Source organism: Lepidochelys kempii, chromosome 1, assembly GCF_965140285.1.
Source record: "Lepidochelys kempii isolate rLepKem1 chromosome 1, rLepKem1.hap1, whole genome shotgun sequence".
Lineage (NCBI taxonomy): Eukaryota > Metazoa > Chordata > Testudines > Cheloniidae > Lepidochelys > Lepidochelys kempii.
Genome location: NC_136380.1, coordinates 227,673,276 through 227,695,603, shown reverse-complemented (window position 1 = coordinate 227,695,603; position 22,328 = coordinate 227,673,276). Strand labels below are relative to the sequence as shown.

Below are 22,328 nucleotides of genomic sequence, written 5' to 3'. Positions count from 1 at the left end.
ACTTCTTCTTGGCCATCACTACCATGTGTCTCCAGGGCAATTTAATAGAAGACAGGTGGCAATACTTCTTGCTACACACTTCCTTTTGAGCATTTCAGCACAATTCAGATACAGAGGGCAGATATATTTTAAGTAAGGGGATCCTTGCAAGGTAAACTCCTCACTTTTGCCAATGTATATGCTCTCAGTCAATGGAAAGCTTTTTAGGAAACTGGATATTGGGGGTGGGGCAGGGAGGGAATTGCAATGAGATACTTACTGCCACTTTAGGTTAATTTGAATGTACACTTGCTGTGTGGGAAGAGCAAGTGCAAATTTGTTGCATCACTTAGAAAAATGAGCATCTGGTGGATGGTTGGCAAGATGTGAATCAATGCCAGGGACTATACATATTATTCTGCAACTCATGGATCTTATTCCAGGATTGATGAAATTTGTTTTTAGGACCTTGGCTAATTTGGTCCAAAACCACTAATTTTGGAGTTATAACTTGGTCTGATTATGCCCCTGCATATATTAGATTAAAAGATTGGGACCCAGGGGAAAAAGAGCCTAGCAGTTGACTAGAGTTTTGTTTTATGTCCCCCTTAAAATTCAGAGTTGGAAGAAAGTTTTCAGAAATAAATTATATATGTATGTATATTGAAACGTGTGTTTGTTTCATTCCTCCAACTCTTATTTTATTCCACACTGGGGGAATTTGCCTTAAAATTTGTTTCTCCACAATATTTATTCCTAAATATTTTCAATTCCTTTGCCCATTTAAACTTATGTAGCTGATAAGTTTCTTTTGTAGTTTATTTTGAAGCCTACTACCTGCACCAATTCCAGCTTCAACTGTATTATTAGCAGGAGCAGAAACCTCATTAAAAATGATAGAACACAACATTGTCATACAAAATTAGTTTGCGTTTAGTCCAGAAGGTGTTTTAATATCTTTTACAAAGGGGCTTTCTCTCCCATTTATTGCAGATGATTCAATGGCCAAACCGGGGGGGGGGGGGCAGTGTGACAAGGCACCGGTCTTCCCCTAGACAAATTAAAAGGGGGGGATTGGTGACCATTTACCACAATAGATGCTTGAGGAGGAGTATAGAGGGCTGATATGCCCCTATAAAACTGATTCCCCAAACCAAAGCTTACCAAAACCAGAAGGGCACCCATTCCAGCCAGTGGAAGGCCTTCTCACTCTCTGATGAAAGCAGTGCATGGAAAGAATTGCTAGAATTAACACTATAGATCAAATTCAGAATTCTGCAGTTATTGGCTAGACACCTGCCAGCAATGAATCCAAACTAGTTCAGCTGAACATATTTGGGCAAGAGGACACAATCTCTTTTCTAACATGTTGGCATACATTTTAGCATCCACATCAATTAAAGATATAGGGGTGTATGATGCACAAGGGGTTGGATCTTTTCCTTCTTTAGGAATAACTGTAGATTCTTGGAAAGGGACAAAAATGGCACTCTCATTCCTCTGCAATATACCCCTAAACAATTAAAATAGGGACCAACGCTTGCTTTAGAGTTCTGTAATGCCCTCCAGAAAACCTCTCAGAACCTGGAGCTTTACTGGATTTTAAATTCTTAATTACATCTTCAATTTCCACAGCAGAAATTTGCCTATCAAAAGCGATGCTGTCATCCTCTGCGATATGAGGTAGTTTTGCATGGCTCATATCTATTTATAAATTGAGGAGTTGGATGTTCTGAATTGTACGAAGTATGGAAAAAGTTAGCAAATATTTCAAAGAGCTTTTTGGTGCCAGTTACTAAGTCTCCCCTTTTATTTCTAATTAGAGGGATGGCTGATTTAGCCCAATTTTGTTTGTTTGAAGTTTCTGGCTAAGAGCCCAAATATTGTTTAACATCTATGTGCCTTACCTGTTTGTAACAGGTTAATTTTCCCTCTTAACTGTATTTTCTTATCTACAGGATCTAAAAGTGTATTTGTCTATTTTCCAAAACAAAGTTCATTAACCAAACTAATTTTTAAGGTAAAAAGAAAAGGAGTACTTGTGGCACCTTAGAGACTAACCAATTTATTAGAGCATAAGCTTTCGTGAGCTACAGCTGAAACCTAATTTTTAAGGTATGATTCTTAAATGAGGGGGATCCTTATAAATCACCTTTCCAGCGGCCCAGAGAACACTTATTGATTCCTTCCTTTTTTAGATTGACAGTTTTTAAAGAAATAGTTCTATGCTTTGACAAATCCCACTGTTGCTGGTTTTGAACACAGCAGGAGGTGCTAATACTAATGAGCATTGAGAGAACCCACCTTCTATAGCAATACTTCCCTGCTCATGATTGAACTGGGAGTAGATTCCCTCCCGCACCTAAATTTCACAGTAAGTCATCTAGAGCAGCCTGCCCTGTTAACCATTTCTGGCTAGGGGATATTTGCTGACTTATTGAGGCAGATGGCTTGCTGCTAAATATGGCTGTATGGGACTAGGGATGTGGTCTGAGCACTCCTGGAGGCAAGATTTGTCCTCATCTGTGTGTTTTCTTTACCCAGAGCTTATCTACACATTGACTGGGGCAGAGCTGCTGTCAGACTTTCTCTTCATGTCAGGGTCCCAGAGGAGAATCAGGCCCAGAATCTTGCTGGTTTCCTCTCCCCTGCATCTCTTCAAACCTTCTAGCACAACTTGTGTCTCTTTTTATCTAGTATGCTCCAAGAAGCACAAGCAACAGTGGGACAAGGGACAACCCAGCTGTCAGAATGTGGGGGTTCCCTGCCTTGGATTCTTAGTGCACACAGTCCTCATCCACACCAGAGGCAAGTTCAACACCATGTGCTTTATTTACAATGTGCTTCATAAACAGTTGTTCCACCACAGCCTAAGGTTTTCCCCCCAAGACTTTACCTACTACCCCAACACAGAGCAGGGCCGAAGAGAGAGCTCTCACCTCTGATATCTTGGGCATCCTTTCAGGCTCCTCACGCATGTCTTTCTCCCTCCCTTTTCAACTGTTTCCAGCTGACTAGATGAATCACCCAGATAATTAGCGAATCACTCAGTAGTAGAACTATTACCTCAGCAATGTACCCCAGGTGGGGTCACTTCCAAAATGCACTGAGTGGTGAGTCAGCCTTGGGCTACTCACACTGTCACTACAGGCTTTGCTTCCACATACGAAGAGTGTCAGCAAACAAGGTAACCATCACAGCTACCAACTAGGGGTAGTAACCCCAGAGTCACCACCTGTTAACACAAAATAATCTACATTGCTCCTGAAACACTCTCTGAATCTGTGGAGTGAGTTGCCACTGTTTATATCACTAAAGAGAAAGATAATTAAACTAAGAGGAAGGAAGAAACTTACTTATGAATCATACAATATCAAAACATATATAAGGAGCATCTCTGCAAACGACAAGAGCTGGCCAAATAACTTTGCTTGGCTCTAGAGACTGCTTAGGGCAGTGGGTTTTTTCCAACCTTCCTCTCCCACCGGGGTAGACCCCATTGGAAATCTCAGACATAATCGGTGCTCTCTGTCCTCCCCTATCCCCCGGGGTCCATGGACCACAGCTTGAAAACCATTGGCTTAAATTGAACTAATTCTTTCCCAACACACGATTTCTTGCTACATTGTTTTAACAATGCTGTTTCTTTGTGTATAAGCCAGAGGTCACTTCTGCCCACTGATGCTACTGGTTGACAGTATCAAATAAGTCATATGTCAGTTGCTCAATAGCTTTCATAACCAGCTAGTCGTGCCTGATAATGTGAAACTACAGGTTTTGTAATACTCCCTCCCCCAAGATAAAGGTAATAAATCCAACAAAAGAAACGGTCAAGTAAACATATATTCCTTGTAAGAATCCACTTTCTAGGCTGCGAGCAGCCAATCGGGAAATGTAGGGAACGCCGTATGGACCCTATGGTCCAATGTGATAAGAGGAGGCAGGAAAGTTTTTTTTCAAAATCCATTTGGATGCTGAGGCCTGCATAGAATTGCATCTACCCTTCTTATTAAATGGTATACATCCCTGGGAGCATATAGTACCTGTGTTCTCCAGTGGCTTCTAAACAGTTTAAGGCTTTAGAGATCAAACCCTATACCTTAAACAGTTTTGGGCTTCCCTACCTGGAAGGCTGCCTTATTTCTCATGTCACACTGCAGTCAGCAGAAGCATCTGAGCTGGAATCCCGTTTTAATAATGCCTCACCATGTGGAAACTTTCAAAGTACCTGAGCTTGTCAGGAAAGAAAAAATTCCAACTAGTCATGACTCAATATTCCATTCCATTTAACCTTTCCACTAGATAAATACATAAATGATATGTCACCGTTAAGTCAGAGAATTACTAGGAAAACACAATTTTAAAAGATACTAGATTTTTTTTTACTATTATATTTGATTGAAAATATGAAAAACCTTTTAAGACTATGTTGCATCTCCCCCTCCCTTCTCCCCTTCCCTCCCTAAATACTAAAGTGATCACACAAGGAGCCAGTGTTAGTCACATAAGATGAATCTTTTTTTACTCAAGGTCAAATGAAAGTGAACAGTAAATGGGATACTCATCTTCAGGTAATTGCCCATTTGGTGGACCTTCGTACATGTTTCACATTATTATCCCAACCAATTTCTAACTTGCTGCTTAATATAAAGGCTCGTAATGTTCTGGAAATATAAATTTATACTACCCTCAAACATCATAGGATACAATACAAAGAAAATACTATTAACAAAACATATGGTCATTTAAGAGGTCTTTGTTTATTGGCTGCAGGATTCAACATTTTCTTCATGTTGCAATAAGTAACATTAGTCCTATTTTTGGTGCACAAAGGTGTTCTCACTGCTCTTTGTTCGAGGGGCTCAGCTACAGTGCCAGCATGATTTTCAGTTGATCATCTGTCACTCAGTGCTGATGATCAATGAGGCAAAAAACCATGCAACAAGTGTTAGTTGGTTAAAATTAGTCTGAGAATATATTTATATATGTACATAGAGAATGCTGAATATTGTAACCTGCTTGCTGTCTTATAGTATCTTGTACAGTTACATTCTGATTGTAAAATACTGTTTTTTCATTTAAGGTTTGGTGTACAGGCAACTTACTCATTTAGCCGTTTCTCTACATGGGTTCTATTCTATTTACTTTCAACACACACGATTTCTACACAATCTGGTTCAGTCACATTTAATGATACAAAGTGGGGCAGCTCCAGATAACTCTGGGCTGTGATTGCAGAGAACCCAATTCCCAATGCTTTTGAGTCACAACCCTGTGGAGGCTATGAGGACCATTTGCTAATGCATATAAGGTGGGTCCATAGGAAATAGCCAGCTCTGCCAAGTACAGTTAAACTCGCCATTTCTGGTGGCTGTCCCTTTAGCACTAGTAGAATTCTCACAAGTACCTTCGTTCCATGCGTTTAAGAACTTTAAAGTCCCATTGACTGTTGCTGGGACTTAAGCACTTTGGAAAGTTTTATCCTACATCTATTTTTATCAGGAAGATTTTAGACTTGAAAAAGTAGGTGACAAAACAAACTCAGCTGGAAAGCAAAATATGACAATGACTGGCTGAAAGCAATGTCAAAGGGGATTTACAAGCACTTGCATGTGTGGACATAAGGCTGTAGCTACATGGATCCAGTTGTGGCCTTAGAAGTTGCAGAACTGAATGCTGGTACAAGAAGATATTTTGGAAATTTAATGTGTTACCTCCCCTTGCACGTCAACCTAAATTTATTCCTCTTTTTAGAAAAGTCGATCACATCCTTTCTGCAAATGGAGGACTGTGGAGAACAGCATGATTCAGGTCACATCAGATTTCAACCTATGCAAACTTGAGGCTCCCCTACTTTTGTTTCAAAGCCAGGTTTGCCATGGTGAGCAAGATGACCCGGCTTATGGTTCTGAACAGGGACTCTGCAAACCCAGGTTGGTTCATGTGGCTTTGCCTCAGACAAGCTTTGCCTCAAGGTTGAGTGAATCCAATGAGAAGGAGTGTGAACCCACACTCAAAGTTTAGATGAACCAAGCCTGCTCAAGCTTATACATTTCTAATAATGACCTCTATCCACGATGTGACATATGCAAAAGGTTGGACAGACTTGGAAGACATCCTGTGGTGGCTGGGGGGAATTGCAAAGACTTTGAATGGAATTTTACATACACTGTGGTCTTTAAGGCACAGCGCCGCCTTGCTAATACAATATAATTGATCACGGAGAATGTCTTTAATGTTACCATTTCAAGGTGGTAATAAGCTCTTAAGCTCTTTTGCAACCTAAACAGATTTCTTACTCTTGTATTTGACATCTGTCTATATATTTATCCTGAGGATGATGGATATGGCAAATTGCAGCTTTCCGGAGGTGGTGGTTGTGCAGCACAATGGAAAATGCTATCAGACCACACAAGAATAACCAACTGATTAACTGATTGACCTGAGCAGCAGCGCTCTCCAGGCTCATGTTAACCATAGTGCTTTCTCATACTAAAAGAGCTTCCATTCTAGTTGTCAAGCTTCAGTACATATCATTACAATTGCTGCTGCTTCAATAGTCAGAACAGTAACTGGGCAAACGAAACCCTGCTTACTCTTATTTGTAGTCTGTCTGGTGTACGTATGGAGCTCAACATTCAGTCCATTCCTTGATAGTTTTTAAATTCCGGTGGTGCCTCAGCTCCATTGATTTACTGCTTTGGAGCTACAGGACGGAAAAATGCCAAATAAAAAGATCCTGGGCTCCCACCTCACATTCTCTTATGTAGTGTAGTGCAACAAGATGCTAAAGGTCCTTTTCAGTATGAAAGTGAAGATTAAGGGCATTTTGAGAGACTCAAGGTTCAAATAATATGCCAGCCTCACATAGGCCAACCTCCTGCTAACGTCACTGGGACTCCTTCCTGTCTGCAAGGACTGTAGGTTTTGATTCTAATGGTTTAATAAAAAAAAAAACCCAAAAACCAAACCCAAATCCTCCTATGATGGAGTATTAGGTTTCATTCAAAATATTTAAACTTTTCACTTGACAGAAAACAACTGACTAGAGCTGTACAGAGAGTTCTACTTCAGATTTTTAGAAGGGCTAGTTTAGAGTCTGGCACATTCTAGCTATTTCCTCAGAGCACTAACGACACTCAGTACACATGGATTTGTAGTTCCTGTGGCTGTCCAAGCTGGTGCATTTACAGCCCATTTCGGCGAGTCATTCTTCATTCAGAGTGGCTGGGGCAGATCTGTTAACACAGTATAAAATATACCAAAATGACTGGCTGACTTTCTTAGCCCTTTTAAAAACTAGACATTAGCAAAACTCCAGTCCAGATACAATACAGCAAGACAGTATAAGGCTATGGAATTTGTGCTGCTTGATCCTAGAATTGTCCATACTTTCCTGATTAGTTTAGTATCATGCCGTGTTTGCCATTTATCCTGAAAATATACACAGCATGAACTGTTTGGGTCTCCAGCCCATGAGAATTTAGGCTATTTAATCCTACCATATTGACGTCAGCCTGGGGGCGGGAGGGGGGAACATGGCTGGAGACAGAACAGTACTCCGCCACCTAAGTCACGTTTCCAAATGGGTAAATTTTCCTATTCATAATATTTACTAATCTAAGAGTATTTGGTTCAAATGTTCCAATTGCCTCTAGAAGTACAAATGTTATCTCTCTTCTCCCTCCCCACTGCAATGAACAGTTAAAGGAAAACTGTATTGATTTGCTTAGCCCAGCAGTACGAAAGTGCAGAATAAAAGGCATTTTCAGAGGCTCAAGACAAAGGCTGGAGGTTGCTCTCTTGCCGAAAGTGATTTAATTCTTGACACAGGGACTGGAGGAACAATGTTTAAGACAGTCTCTCACCTGCAGTAATTTTGGTTAGCATTAACAAAATAACTCTACTAGTTAATGAGTTACTTAAAGCTGAAAGATTTGCCTAAAGTGAATGGGAAATTGGCCTACAGTCTCTTGCACTGTGTTCACATTGCCAGTGTTAGAAATACCATCACTTTGCATTAAGTTGACTTCTTCCAGCCTTAGGCTCCAATAATGCATATTCTAATTTAGGTTTAAAGCATAACTATAAACAGTCTGACAAGTACTTCTTACCAGATGGAGCCATCATGCTGGGTGATCAATAAAGATACAGTCTACCTTTAAGCTGCAGTGGAATGGTTTCCATGGATTCTGGGCAGAAATGAAGCTGAAAGCTTTACTTGAAAGTCGCCTGATGCTACTGAGAGAACAACAACAAAGCAGTTTGGGAAAAGGTCAAGGGGAAAACCAAAGATTTAGGCTTTAAGCACATGCCATGTTGGTAACAGCAGTGCCAGCATGGAGCATAGGGTCATTATATTCTGAGGGCTTGTTTATACATGTAGACAAGCCCTGAAGAGTAACTAAGGAGGGCATCTGCTCTCTCAACTGATCTCTTTCCTGTGTGTATTTTAGGGTCTGCTAGTTACTGCATTGGCTCTGCAGTGCTAAGAAAGCGAACTATGCTATATTCTGGCGCCCCCATCAGAACTGTTAACTGAATGCTGGTTGCAGAATATTTACCAATTGAATGTTCAGATTCCCAGAGAGGTTTACAGGGCTGCTATTTAGAAAAACATGCATTACTGCTAAACACAGCACACAACTACAAGGTCATTTCAGTTACTTTTCAGAGAAGAACTATACTTCAGCTTGTCTTTAAAGAAAACCCTTTGTGCCCCAGTACAGTGAATCGTCACAGAAACGAACAAACATAGAATCCAGGGAAATTGCTGAACCAGTCAAAAGCTTCCAGGAGGAGAACTCATTACACTGCGGTCCTGCGAGTGCAGAAGGATAATAATAATCTGAACGTGTTTGGTACTGGAGTCTAGTTATGCTCTCCCATTTCTCTATACATTAAGACTTGGGTTTACTCCTACATATCATAGCAGCAGCAGTACTGGAACTGGACTACAGATTTTCTAGAGCAGCATTTTCTTCCCTTCTTATGTTGGCTCTTTCCCTCAGACCATTCTAGAGCATGAAGTCTTCACTGTTCTTTGGTAAATGGGGAAACGGTCATCACGGAATAAAGCTGTCTTAGGAATTCAGGAACGACACACCAACAGAAATAGAACATTGAAAGCATCACTTTAGCTCCATCCTGACCAACTGCGCATACCACAATGGCAACACATCTTTGTTGGATCTCTTTCCTTACCCCTTCTGACTAGTAAAATATTCTATTGTCCCTTGCATCCCAAAACACATGCACACAAAGCCATTATAACAAGGAGGGCATGGACAAGAGTCTATGAACAAAGTTCATTGGTACATCATTATGAAATCCTAAAGTTGTTTCTCTCAACGGATATAAAGTTCAACACATTCTGTACATGTTGGTTTCTCAGTTACAAAGTAAACACGGTAACAAATTGTTCATAAAGCATTAATTTTGTTTTTAAACACAGCCCCTTCTGGTTTTGTTTTTGAAAGTCGTCTCATCAGAACACTATAAAGAGATGTATTACTACTGTGTGCAGACAGTGTATGACAGCAGAGGAAGAGAGAGGCACTTTGATTGGCTGGTATTCTTAGACTTCCCTTTTTTTCTGTGTAGGTTTATGTTCCTGACACTAGATGGTAGCGTTGTCACAGAAAACCATCATGGATAGGCACTTGGCAGCAAAATTCCAAGGCAGTGCCCAGCGCTCTGCTATGTCATCAGAATTGGTTTCTGCCGCACTTCCAGAATATCTAAACAGACAAGAGAAGGCAATTTACAGTCCATATTGAGAATATCTGGCAAAAGTTTGTAATTGTTAAACAGCAAGTAAGAGGAACCAGTGATCTAATCATGGATTGCATGTTAGTCAAATTGTTTTCACACTAATTCAGAAGGGGATTAAAAAGCAGAACTGTCACATCGTATACCACCAAATACATGTTAATTTCTTGTTCTAACATACTAACAGTGTGGTGGTAAACAAGAGCTATGTGCCAGCAGAGAGAGAGGACAACTGATCCAATGTAGAGTTTTTATAGTGATATGAAACTCATATGTTATGATATGATATGAACTGATATGTCCTTTGACAGGAAAGATGCAGTTGTATGGGGATCCTTTCAGGTAACATTGTTAGACAGTGGAATAGTCTTTCACGGGAACAGGTGGGAGCCCCATCACTGAGTAATTACTGTAGCAAAACAAGCTTTTGCTGCCACTGAGAAATGCACCCAAATTCTGTTCTCATGCACCAAGGGAGCATCTGGTTTTCTTGAAGCCTCAGAAACAGAGACAAACATTGATATGATTTTGTCTGCTGGTCTTGGTTACAGACAACAAAAAAACTTAGGGGTTTTGGAACATTTTTGTTGTGTTCTAGTCCAGCAAAACATTGATTTGGAAGCGTGCTTTTGAGAGTCAGGCCTCATTTTCAACATGGGCATGGAAAGGTAGACACTTAAATCTGTATTTAGGTGCCTAAACGGGCACTTGAGATATTTAATAACGTTTAGCAATTGGGCTGCCAGTCTCTCCTTTATTAGGCAACAGAAAAAGAGTAAGGATTATTATTTAGTATAAAAGAGGGTTGATTTAGATTTCATAATTAGGAGGCAGATCAAGTACGTTCGCGCAAAGTTGCAAAGATCAGGCATTAGTATGGACTCAGGATTCTCACAAGTCTACCCCCTCTTCAAGCCACCTCACAGGAAGACCCTGACAAGTAGATAATGTTTATAATGTTCCTTGAATTGCAATAAATTTGGGGTTTTACTGGAACTGCAAGAAGTGATTTCATTAGGTGAAAGCTCTGCACACAGACAAACCAGTCTAGTACCTATCAGCTCACACGTCCCAGGTGATCTCAACTGCTGGACTGGAGCATGAAGAGAGAGATGGATTCTAAGATACAGGAGGTCAAGTAACAAATACTTTCCCAGATCAAAACCAGCTCCTTAGATTGCACCCAAAAAATATCTTTGAGCCAATGTAGACTATGGAGCACAGTTGTATTATAGCATGAAACGTTATGTAAATGGGCAACTATTCACTGCCTGAACTTGCTAAGTGGTCTGAAAGGGTACCTTCATGGACACGGTATTACAATGCTCCAATCTGGAGCTGAAAGGGGCATGGTTAGGTTTGCATCAAGTATCAAGAGAAGTGCCACAGTCTCCAGACCAACATAAACAAGAACTCTTGATCACTGCTGCTTTCTCCGCATCCGAAAGCGGCCCAGGATCCGACAGGAACTCTAGACTGACAGCCTCATCATGGAAAGGTTCGTATGCTCCCTCAACTGAGAGTGCTAGTCCAGAGCCCTCCAGTTGTTTCCCTCAGCCCATCATCAATAACTGTCTTTAGCAGACAGATTGGAGTTAGCTGGATATAAATCTATACACTGGTGTACATATATCACCTTGTATATCAACTTACATGGCCCTATAAAAAAAACCCTTGAAAATAGTGCAATGGGAGGGGAATGTTTAGGCATTCTACATAGATTGTCAAAAGCAAAATATATGAAGGGTGTCTAACCTCACTATTGAAAGCCTATGTCATGGTTGTGACATAGGTCAATTAACTGGGCAGTATTCAAAAAACAAAAAAACTAGCTAACTCACAGGTGTGCGTCACCTGGGGACTAGACCGTTTTTGGTATTTATGGGAAGATCTGAAAGGTTTCACCTGTTAAAATTCGATGCAGTGGCAAAGTGACATAGGTTAAATGTGCATAGAGTAGAAAGTTTTCATCTGTTCTGTTTAACTTCAGCCATGAGCCAACCAGAGACCGTCCTGTTCCAGATAAGGACCGTGACCTTAGATTCGAAGCATTGTGAAGATCTGTCAAGGTAGAAGACAATAACCTTAAAGTAATTGTGCTTTATATCCAGCCAGTCCCTGGCACGTTCAGATATCAGTTTCATTTTGAAAAGAACCCATCACAAATAGGATGGTAGTGGTGGGGTTGTAAATTATTATCTAGAGCTGAATTCCATGCAGGGCATTAATACACTTCCATCAGGCAGAGATCATTAGTAGCAGTTGAATAAAGGGTCTTGCACAGCATACCCCATTACCACTTGAACTAACAGAGTGACTCCATTAGCTGGTGGGAGTAGTAAGCGGTTATCCTCTAGTGCAGAGGTGGGCAACCTACGGCCCACATCCAGCCTGCGGGACCCTCCTGCCTGGCCCTTGAGCTCCCGGTCGGGGAGGCTAGCCGCCGGCCCCTCCCCGATGTCCCCTCTCCTCCGCAGCCTCAGCTCACCGTGCTGCCAGTGGTCTGCCGGCCAGCACGGCTGCAAGAGCCGCCAGTCTGCTCCGGTGCTCTAGACTGTGCGGCAGTGTGGCTGGCTCCGGCCGGGCGACGCGGCTGCCAGTCCTGGTACTCTGAGCGGCATGGTAACGGGGTGGGGAGGGGTTTGGATAAAGGCAGCGAGTCCCAGGGGGCAGTCAGGGGACAGTGGGAGGTTGGATGGGGCAATGGTGTGGGGGGGAAGCATGCAGGGGACGGGGAACGGGGGGGGGGGTTTGATAGGTGTGGGAGTCCCAGTGGGACCATCAGGGGGCAGGGGTTGGGGCAGTCAGGCGGGCTTGGATAGGGGGTGGGGTCCTGGGGAGGCCTTTAGGGGTGTGGGGTCCCCGGAGGGGGTGGTCGGGGACAAGGAGCAGGGGGGGTTCGATGGGTTGGAGGTTCTGAGGGGGGCAGTCAGGGGGCGGGAACGAATAGGGGGCGGGGGTCAGGCTGTTTGGGGAGACACAGCCTTCCCTACCCGGCCCTCCATACAGTTTCAGAATCCTGATGTGGCCCTCAGGCCAAAATGTTTGCCCACCCCTGCTCTAATGGTCCACCACCAGTGTGGAACTTGGTTGGATACAGAGATGTTCTTGATCACAAAATATCCCTGTACAGAAATTGCTTATGTGGAAAAGTAATACTAGGAAATTAAGGTATTTTTAGCTCTCAATTAAGATCAACACTTGGAAGCCAGGAGAGGCAGCATCATGTGATGATCCAGTTCAGTTCACCTCTCCATCAAGCATTTCATGGACCACAGCTTGGGATCCCGTGCCATATGGCTTACTTTACATTATCAATCTACAGTTCCAAAAATAGGCTCTCAAAGTAATAACAGGGACTTAATAAGGAACAACAGTGATTAAAAGTAGAGATTGGGCTGAACAAAAACTTGGGATCTGCTCTGGAAAGGAGCTGCTCAAAACCCAAAGCTAGATTAGAACCAAAAGGCCTTAACAGTAGAGAAATGTGTAGCAGTGACCATTCCAGCAACACCTAGAACAAAGGATGTGAGAAGACAATCTCATCTTTTCTCTTCACTGTCAGAGACCTAGAGGTGTTCAGTCCATAAATCTATTTTTCCCTCCCACTTAGATACCATTCTAGGAGATGCCTTAGAAAACCCAAACATACATAGATATAGCACGATAGGGTTAAAACAATATTATCAATTTAGTTAGTATGTGACCAATTCAATTCAACTCAACTTTGGACAAAGTTTTCAAAAGCACGTAAGTGACTTAGGTGCCTAACTCATTTTCAAAAATGACTTGGGCGCTACTGAAAACTTTACCCCACATCTAATTGATTAAATTCCGATTGAATAAAATCTCCAGAAAAAAAAAAAGTAGAGATAGCAGAAGTGTCTCTAAGACGAGCAGAAGGAAATATGCCCCATCTGCAAACTCAAGCAGAGGAAAAAGTAGGGGTTGTTAGAGGATTGCTCATCAATCTTTCAGAAGCCTGAGATCAGAGCCTCACCCCTGCTCTGGTCCCTTTACACCTGGTAAAAAGGCCACAGCACCATAACTGGGCCCTAAAAGCTCTGTCTGGGGCTGGATTCCCCAGGCACAAGCATGGTGGAAGAAAGCCAAAAGACTGTCCTCCAAGGATCCCCTTGCAAATCCTGGCAAAGTGGCAAATCCTGCCAGTGGCAGCATGCAGTACTGAACACATTCCAGGCTATGCAGAGGGCAATGCAGAGAGGCTGCCACAACTTAGACAAGCCCCCAGTGATCTTTAAGTAATACCAAGGGTTTCTTCGTTCTCCCAGGGCAGCCCAAGACTGGGAAGGGCTCCAAGGTGGCTTAGTCCTCCTTCCCCCTGGTTTGTAAGTTCTGTGCTGTGCCTCTGAAGTTCGACAACTTTCCAAGCAAATAATGGTAGGATTCTTGGGTTTCTGAAGTCCACGAACCAAAATAATGTACATTACTTATCTATTTTTAAATTCTATATCTATCTATGTGTAAATTTAACACCTTATTACAACATGTTAAAATATGTCTGGATTCCCAACAAAATTCCAGTAATTCTATCTGGTTCTAACGCTCTAACCTGAACTACTCTTGTAATATTTGTGTCCTTTTTAGATCAGGAGAGATTGAGTTCAGTGGTTTTGAGATTAAGATAAAAGATGTATTATAGTGGTACACAAATCCACATTTTCCTAGGGAGTGAGAGAAAGAGAGAGACCCCAACTCAGATGAGAAGAGCAAGAGTTTAAGTTGTGAAAATTTTTGTCACTAGGACACACAGCTTCAGAGTCCGATTCTGCAAAAAACATTACTGAGTAAAGTATTTTACTACCATGGATATAAACTGGCCATCAACAAGGGTAGGCTTGAAATGAGATGTAGGTTTCTAACCATCAGAGGAGCGAAGTTCTGGAACAGCCTTCCAAGGGGAGCAGTGGGACAAAAACTCTAACTTGTTTCAAGACTGAGCTTCATAAATTTATAGAGGAGATATGATGAGGTTGCTTACACTAACATATGGCCTGTCCACGACTGCTATTAGCAAATATCTCCAATGGCCAGAGATGGGACACTACATGGGGAATTACTCTGAATTACTGGAAAGAATTCTTTCCCAGGTATCTGGTTGGTGGGTCTCGCCCACATATTCAGGGTCAAACTGATCACCATATTTAGGGTCAGGAAGGAATTTTTCCTCAGGTCAGAATAGCAGAGACCCTGGGGGTTTTTGCCTTGCTCAGCAGCTCGGTGCATGGATCTAGAGTGGGTTTGAACTAGAGTAAATAGTGGATTTTCTGTAACTGGAAGTCTTTAAATCAAGATTTGAGGACCTCAGTAACTCAGTCAGTGGCTATTGGCCTATTGCAGGAGTAGGTGGGTGAAGGTCTGTGGCCTGCAATGTGCAGGAGATCAGAGTAGATGATCATGATCTGGCCTTAAAGTCTATGAGTCTAGTCCCACTGATATCACCAGGGTTATCTCTATGTTTTTTGCTGCCCCAAGCAAAACATTTTTGGCTGCCCCCGCCCCATTCCAATCCCTTCCCCAAATCCCCGGCCCCGTCTCCTCCCCCGGGTGGGCCGCATTTCCCCTCCTACCTCAACCTCCCAGGCTTGCCACGCAAAACAGCTGTTTTGCGCAGCAAGCCTGGGAGGGAGGGGGGAGAAGCGGAGCAGTGGCATGCTCAGGGGAGCAGGCGGAGCAGAAGTGAGCTAGGGCGGGGGGGGGCAGGACGCGGGGAGGGCCGCAGGAAGTAACCCTTGGGGGGAGGCAGAGGAACTGCTCCCCACCCCAGCTCACCTCCATTCCACTGCCACCTCCTCCCTAGAGCGTGCCGCTGCTCCCCTTCTCCCTCCTCCCTCCCAGGCTTGCCGCGTGAAACAGTTGTTTCGCAGCAAGCCCGGGAGGGAGGGAGAGAGGGAGAGAGAAGCGGAGTGGTGGCGGTGCGCTCAGGGGAGCAGGCGGAGAGGTGAGCTGAGGCGGGGAGCTGCCAGAGGGTGCAGAGCACCCACCAATTTTTCCCCGTGGGTGCTCCAGCCCCGGAGCACCCACGGAGTTGGCGCCTATAATGGCCGGCGCTGGAATGCTGCCCCTGGAAATGTGCCGCCCCACGCAGGTGCTTACTTTGCTGGTGCCTAGAGCCGGCCCTGGCTATCACAGTAAGCATTATAACCAACAGCAAGTTCAGCAGGATGAGTCCCATAAGCCCTTATCCCACAGTGTGTTGCATGCAGCAGGAACACAACAAAGTCAGTGGGGCTCTGTGTAGTCACAGCAGTTTCCCCCACACACTACACAGTACAGGATTCAGGCCTCAGCTCTTGTGCTAAACTTTGTCTAGTCACGGATGCTAAGTATATCTTCTATGGCTATGGTGAAGTGGTAAAATTAAGGGAAAGGGGAGGGGAGTGGTGTCTGTGGATGAACATTTCAAGAATGCAGATGACGATCAGCGCCATGATTTTATCTCACAGAATTTGAACGGAATGTTGTTACTTAAGTTTGCTTTTTTATTTGAAACTCTGATCTAGAAATGACTATATTTACCCCTACATTAATTGGGGATTAATTTTGCATGGTTTCTAGTTGGATAATCTGGTCAAAATTAATTGAAATTTGACTGATATAAAAGAACAGTGACTGATCATTTCTATTAACATTTTATGATTTAGAAAATACCACCTTTGTATTTACATATTATCATATCAATAGGGGCCTAATTTTGTTGGCTTTCCTACTAAATACATTTTTGAATATGAAAGACAGTTCTGACTTTCTCATCACTGAGTTTTTATATTATAAAATTATTAGATGGAAAATAATGTGATTGTATTCACTTACCATCTTCTGAATGGGGCTCAATATTAACCTTGTTGGTTTTTCCTATTAAATAACCAAGTCTAATTTAATTGGAAGTGGAGAGAGAAAATGTGCTAAGATCTGCATGAAGTGTTAAATCATTACATACATAAATGCAATTCATTAGTAGTATCAGACTTTTTATCTGTGCACTTAGGACCTGATCCAAATCTCCTGGAAGTCAATGGGAGCCTTTCCATTGGCTTCAATCTGCTTTGGGTCAGGCCTTTATTACAAAAGGTATTCAGATGACTTGCCAATGAGTTTATTGTACATTATTGCCTTGGAAAGTGCATCTGAAATGAAGGATTCTCTTCTCACAATTTTCCCCCAGATAAAGGAGGGTATTATTGGAAGCAGGTAGGAATAGTCAGGTTCAGTCTTTCAAAAGTTTTCTGAAGGGGTTAGGTGCCCAATGAAAATCAGTGCTTGTGTATTTCACTTTCAATGGAGTTGGGTGCGTATCTTGCTTAGGGCCCCTTGAAAATCTCCACTTTTATCACTTTCCCGAGCTCTGTGTCCTACGCCAGGACACTTGGGTTTTCTGATGTAATCTCCCTCACCTCCATCATCGTCATCTCGAAAGAATTCCTCGCTATCATTTGCCGAGTGGGATTTTTTCATCTCAGCGATCCGATTTCGGGGCACTTTCCTCTTGAGGGATGGGGAGAAAAAGGATGGCCGATTGTTGCGCTCTGGGGTCGGTGGCGTGCTGAAGGAAGTGACCTGAAAGGGAAATAGGAACAGAAGAATTTTTGGAGGCAGAGTTTTATTTGATGACTTCTGCTTCTATGTAATAAATTCACAGCGTCTAGGGCCAGAAGAGACCACTGAGATCTATCTAGTCTGACCTGCTATATAACACAGGCCTGGAGACTTCCCTGAATTAATTCTTGTTTGAACTCTGTTTTTATTTGGCTGTCTCAGTAAGGTCTGCAGAGGACAAGTGTGTGTGTTGCAAAAATCACCACCACAGCTGGCACTCTCACTGGTTGTTTCAGCAGTGCTCAAGAAGCAAATGAACCATGGTGACGGGACGACCCTGCACCCGTAGAAGTGTTTGTCCAGGTGGAGGCAGAGCGTCTGGCACCGCTGCTATGTGTGCTATGAGTAAAGAGAGGGCTTCATTCTTCACGGCTGTCTATCAAGCACCTCATTCACAGGAAACAAAACTAGAAAAAAAAAGATTTATAAACTGATTTGGGTAACAATAAAAATAGATCAACCTTAACATTAAAAAGTTAGGCAAAATGGATAAGAAAACAAGCATGAACAACTATTAAAAGTTGTGGATTGGCATTTGAATGGCAGATGCACCTTGCCTTGGAAATGAGGTGGACTTTTCTTGCCTTTAGGATGACATATAGAATCTTTTAGAAAGGACATTCTGTCTAGTGAGGCGGGGTCAGGAAGCAATTACTGAGGCCAGGATGCTGATGTGAAAATGAAGTCAGTACATCATTATGGCAGATGAGAAAATGTGCGGAAAGGACTAGTAATGATTAGGTAGGCTAAGTGATGACAGTTGCATGGAGACAGCTGCCTAGAGTGGAGCAAAGCCAGAGGATGGAAAAGTAGAGAGATCCTTCATTGGAAAGGCAGTTTCTCTTGGGCCAAACGAGGACTAGGACTGACCAGTTCAGGGACGCTTTCACTTTCTTGGTGGAGGGCTGCTGCAAGTATTACTTGAATGGTTTCCATTCAAGTGAAAAAATGGATAACTACTTTGCTGCCTCAGAAATCCCCATCTCATCTTTTCTTCTCTACATGGTTAATTTAACAATTTTGCTGCTGCTTGTAGGATGCAGTCTTACATTGCTCGTATCTGTCCCTACGTATAAAGAGCTATGTGACACATGATTGAGGATGACAGCAAAGTTTGCCAGGTTGGTGTTGCACTGAGGAATCCTTTCACATCATTTCTCTGTCAGTAATATGAAAAATTCAAAAAGCTTTTTTACACCCATCTGATCCTCCTGTTTTTGTATTTAGTCTCTGTTTTCTGGCTGCCTTAGAAAAAGCAGTTTCTTTATTCTGTACACACTAGATATAACACATACATGGAAAAACAATAGTAAACTATGCATAATTAAAACCATTACCAGCGGGGTAATGTTAAGACACAAGCAACCATCAAGTAAGAACACTGGAAGTCTTGAGACATGAAGAGACCAGGAACTCCCTCCAGGTCTGGCTCGTCAAGGTTGCAACGCAGGGAAACTAACTTTACTCTAGGATATGAGACACCAGGCTTGGTTAAGGAGCCTGATCTTTCACTCAGCAGGCCAGCAAAGCATGGAGAGCACTGTGGTGGCCATTCTTCTTGGCCCTTTGGGAAGCCACGGACACAGGAAGGTCTTTTCACACTGCAGTGGCTGAGCAAAGGGGTAGCATGGATGAGCTCTGAAGAAGTTCTGTTCAGCTCTCCTTGACCAAACGAGATTGCTTGTTTCATGCAGGTAGTCAGATAAGCACAAGTGTCCCTTCTCACCTTAATCTATGAAACAGGGACTTTGAGGAAGGAGAGGCAGAATCCACTGCCGAGACCTATAGAATAAAGTGGGTTGCAGTCATTGTTTCCTGGGGCTCTTTTGGTGGCGTACAGGAGAATACACCAGTAACTGCCTAGGCTAGGACATGGTTCTTAAAGGTAGTTCTAACACAGTATGGCAACATCCCTACCAGCCAGGCAAAACAGCTTACCTGAAACTGTGCTTAGAATTGAATTATGTATGGCCAGATGGTGATCTCTCTTCTCCCACGGAATAGTGTCTTACTCCAGGTGATGTCCCACTGAAGTCAACTGAACCAGTCTCATGCTTAAAAGTTAAGCATGTACTTAAGAGCTTTGCTGGACTGGGGCCCTAGTCTTTGCCTTAATAATATACAGGTCCAGATTAGAAGTCACATTTGTGGCAAAATTCCCTGGAAACGCCTCCTCATTGTGCTGTGTCCTACTAGGTTTAGTAGTAATGCACAAAATACTTTACACTACTACAGCACCTTTTGGAAGGGAAACCCCATCTCTTATGGAAATTGCAGTGGGATCTTTTGATTTTGCACAAAAAAGACAGGGCCTCAGTTTTGACTTGCAAACCCTGACTATTGCTTCATTAAAATATCTCTCCAAAACTGTTGAGTAGTCTGATAACTTTCTATATCCCCTATCTGGTCAAGAGCAACGGGCACAGAAAGCAACCAACCTACTGGCTGTACACAACATGCAGAAGCAAACTTCAGAGTCTACAGGTGACTAACCACAGCCTTGGCCCACATATTGGTTTCTGAAGCAAGGTGCATTAATGTTTATTCATCCATCCAGTATTTCCATATACTACCTACTCTCTCATGCACAGGGGATCCTGGGTTTGAATCTTCCTCCGTTCCATATGGAGAAGTGTCACCGGTTGAAACTCGACTCACTGCCATCTCTGCATGTCCTTTACCTTGGGGCCCCTTCATCCGTACAAACTCCATGTTGCTGTACTTATAAAAGCCAAAGGACATCCTTTGAGCCATCTTCGCTGCAACGCTCACCTTCAATGCACAGAAAAGGAAAGAAGCATGTAACATGAATTGCTAAACATTAGGGTATACATTTGCTCTACCCTATAATTCTATAGAACATTTGTACAGGTGCCTGTCAGTAAGCATCTAAGCATCACACAATAACACCAAAGCAAAACATTAAGGCCTACATTTCAAATCAGGGATTGGGTGCACTCTGAAAATGTTGGTCTAAAATCAAAATAATAAATAGTAGTAGATAATGAACAACACTTAGCTCTTATATAGCATTTTTCATCTGTAGTTCTCAAAGTGGTTTACAAAGGAGGATGATATCCCCAGTTTACAGATAGGAAAACTGAGGCAACCGAGCTCAGGCAATTCCCTCGCAGTTGATCAGTAGCAAATCTGGGAATAGAACCCAGGTCTTCTGACTCCCAGTCCAGTGTCCTATCCACTAGGCAACACTGCCTAGCAAGAATAAAGAGCCGACTAGTCCAAATACACAACTAACCTCAACAATATAATCTGTCACAAAGGTTAACCTGATAGTTTTTAAACAAACACACCAGACATCATGGATCAATTCCCAGATAGCAGAGAAAACAGGTGTAAAAAAGAGGTGGGTCCCAAAATGGTCAAGGATCAGCCTGTTGGAATAAATGGGAATTTATTCCCACAGTTGTGTTTCAAAATTCTCAGCATTGAAAGATAGTGGGTCAAATTTATTCCTGGTGAAAAATGAGTCACATGAGTTATACCAGGGACTAATATGGCCAAATGAAACCAAGCAGCTTTCAAAAATACAGTCACATTTTCTTCCTTTCCCTCAAGTAGTAGCAAAAAATGACAATGGATCCACGGTTCAGATTTAGAGTCTCCCCCCCACCCCCGTCTGCAACTTTGAGTACTTAACAGATCTAAAGGAGGACTTGTGGCACCTTAGAGACTAACACAAGTACTCCTTTTTTTTTTTTCAGATACAGACTAACACGACTGCTACTCTGAAACTTAACAGATCTAACTAGTCTATTTCAGCTAACATAACAACATGAAACAGCAGTGAAATCAAACACACACATCATTGCAATATGCAGGGACACTCCTTAGCTATTATACATTATATACACCACATTTTGACTTTCCACTGGACGTTTTCCACTCTATTGTGTCTTCTGCGCACTGTGCGGACATACCTTCTGATTGTACAAAACCATAGACTCACAACTTTGGTATAGGTGGGCTAGAGAAGCAGTCCCATGGTCTGGCCCTATAAAAGGGCTGTGAGCCAGGAGCTGGGTCAGTCTCTCCTGCCTTGGAGGGAGAAGGACCTAGCTGACTGGGAGAAAGGGTACCTGAAGTGGAGCAATGCTGGGGAAAGGCAAGAAGAGCTGGGGAGCTCCAGCCTGGCAACCCCCCAGGCTGCAGGCCTTGTTAAAGGCCCAAGGCTGGTACTGGGGTTAAAGAGGTGTAGCCCGGGGATAGGCAAAGGCAGCTGGTCCAACCCCCTTGCCAATGATGAGTGGCCATTACTGTCTGCAGTTTGCCCCAGTGAGAGGGGGCTAGATGAGGACTGGCAGTAGCCACTGAGGCAAGGTGGGTGTAAAGGGTTGGGGGTTCCCCTGGGAAGGGGAGACCCAGAGTGTCGGTGTACTGCGGTGGGCAGAACCCTGAGGTAAAGGGCATCGGGGTCCGGGAGGGACATGGGGCCCTGAGGCAGGCAAGACACTGGCCAGCAGAGGGCGCGCCGAGGCTGGAAAAGAGCCAATTCCCAGATGATCAGCAGGAGACACCGCGGCAGTGAGTCAGCGACATGATACAGGGAGAAAAGAAAATCTACAGAGTCAAAATAGAAAAGGTACAGCCCGCCCTGGTCTAACAGGTGAACTGATGCATATAGTGCTGGAATCAGAATCAGACTGTTGGATCTGAGAATTGACCACAGGATGACTATGAGCCACCAACGTGATATGGCCGTGAAAAAAGGGAATGCGGTCTTGGGATGCATCAGGGGAGGTACTTCCAGTAGAGATAAGGAGGTGTTAGTACCGTTATACAAGGCACTGGTGAGACTTCATCTGGAGTATTGTGTGCAGTTCTGGTCTCCCATGTTTAAGAAAGATGAATTCAAACTGGAACAGGTACAGAGGAGGGCTACTAGGATGATCTGAGGAATGGAAAACATGTCTTATGAAAGGAGACTCAAAGAGCTTGGCTTG

General features: G+C 43.1%; 1 protein-coding gene across 4 annotated transcripts in view; it reads right to left on the bottom strand.

Moving 5' to 3' along the window:
• Positions 1 to 4,475: 4,475 nt before the first annotated feature.
• KIAA0930 (KIAA0930 ortholog) overlaps positions 4,476 to 22,328 on the bottom strand; it is a 139,675-nt gene continuing 121,822 nt past the window's right edge. For all 4 annotated transcript variants that reach the window (XM_073316079.2, XM_073316071.2, XM_073316111.2 and 1 more), the window contains 4 exons: positions 19,945 to 20,139; positions 17,166 to 17,328; positions 11,656 to 11,811; positions 4,476 to 9,719 (listed from right to left, as the gene is read on the bottom strand). In XM_073316079.2, coding sequence (XP_073172180.1) covers positions 9,679 to 9,719; positions 11,656 to 11,811; positions 17,166 to 17,328; positions 19,945 to 20,139 — 555 coding nt within the window. In that variant the 3' untranslated portion in view covers positions 4,476 to 9,678. The remainder of the gene's footprint in view (positions 9,720 to 11,655; positions 11,812 to 17,165; positions 17,329 to 19,944; positions 20,140 to 22,328) is intronic.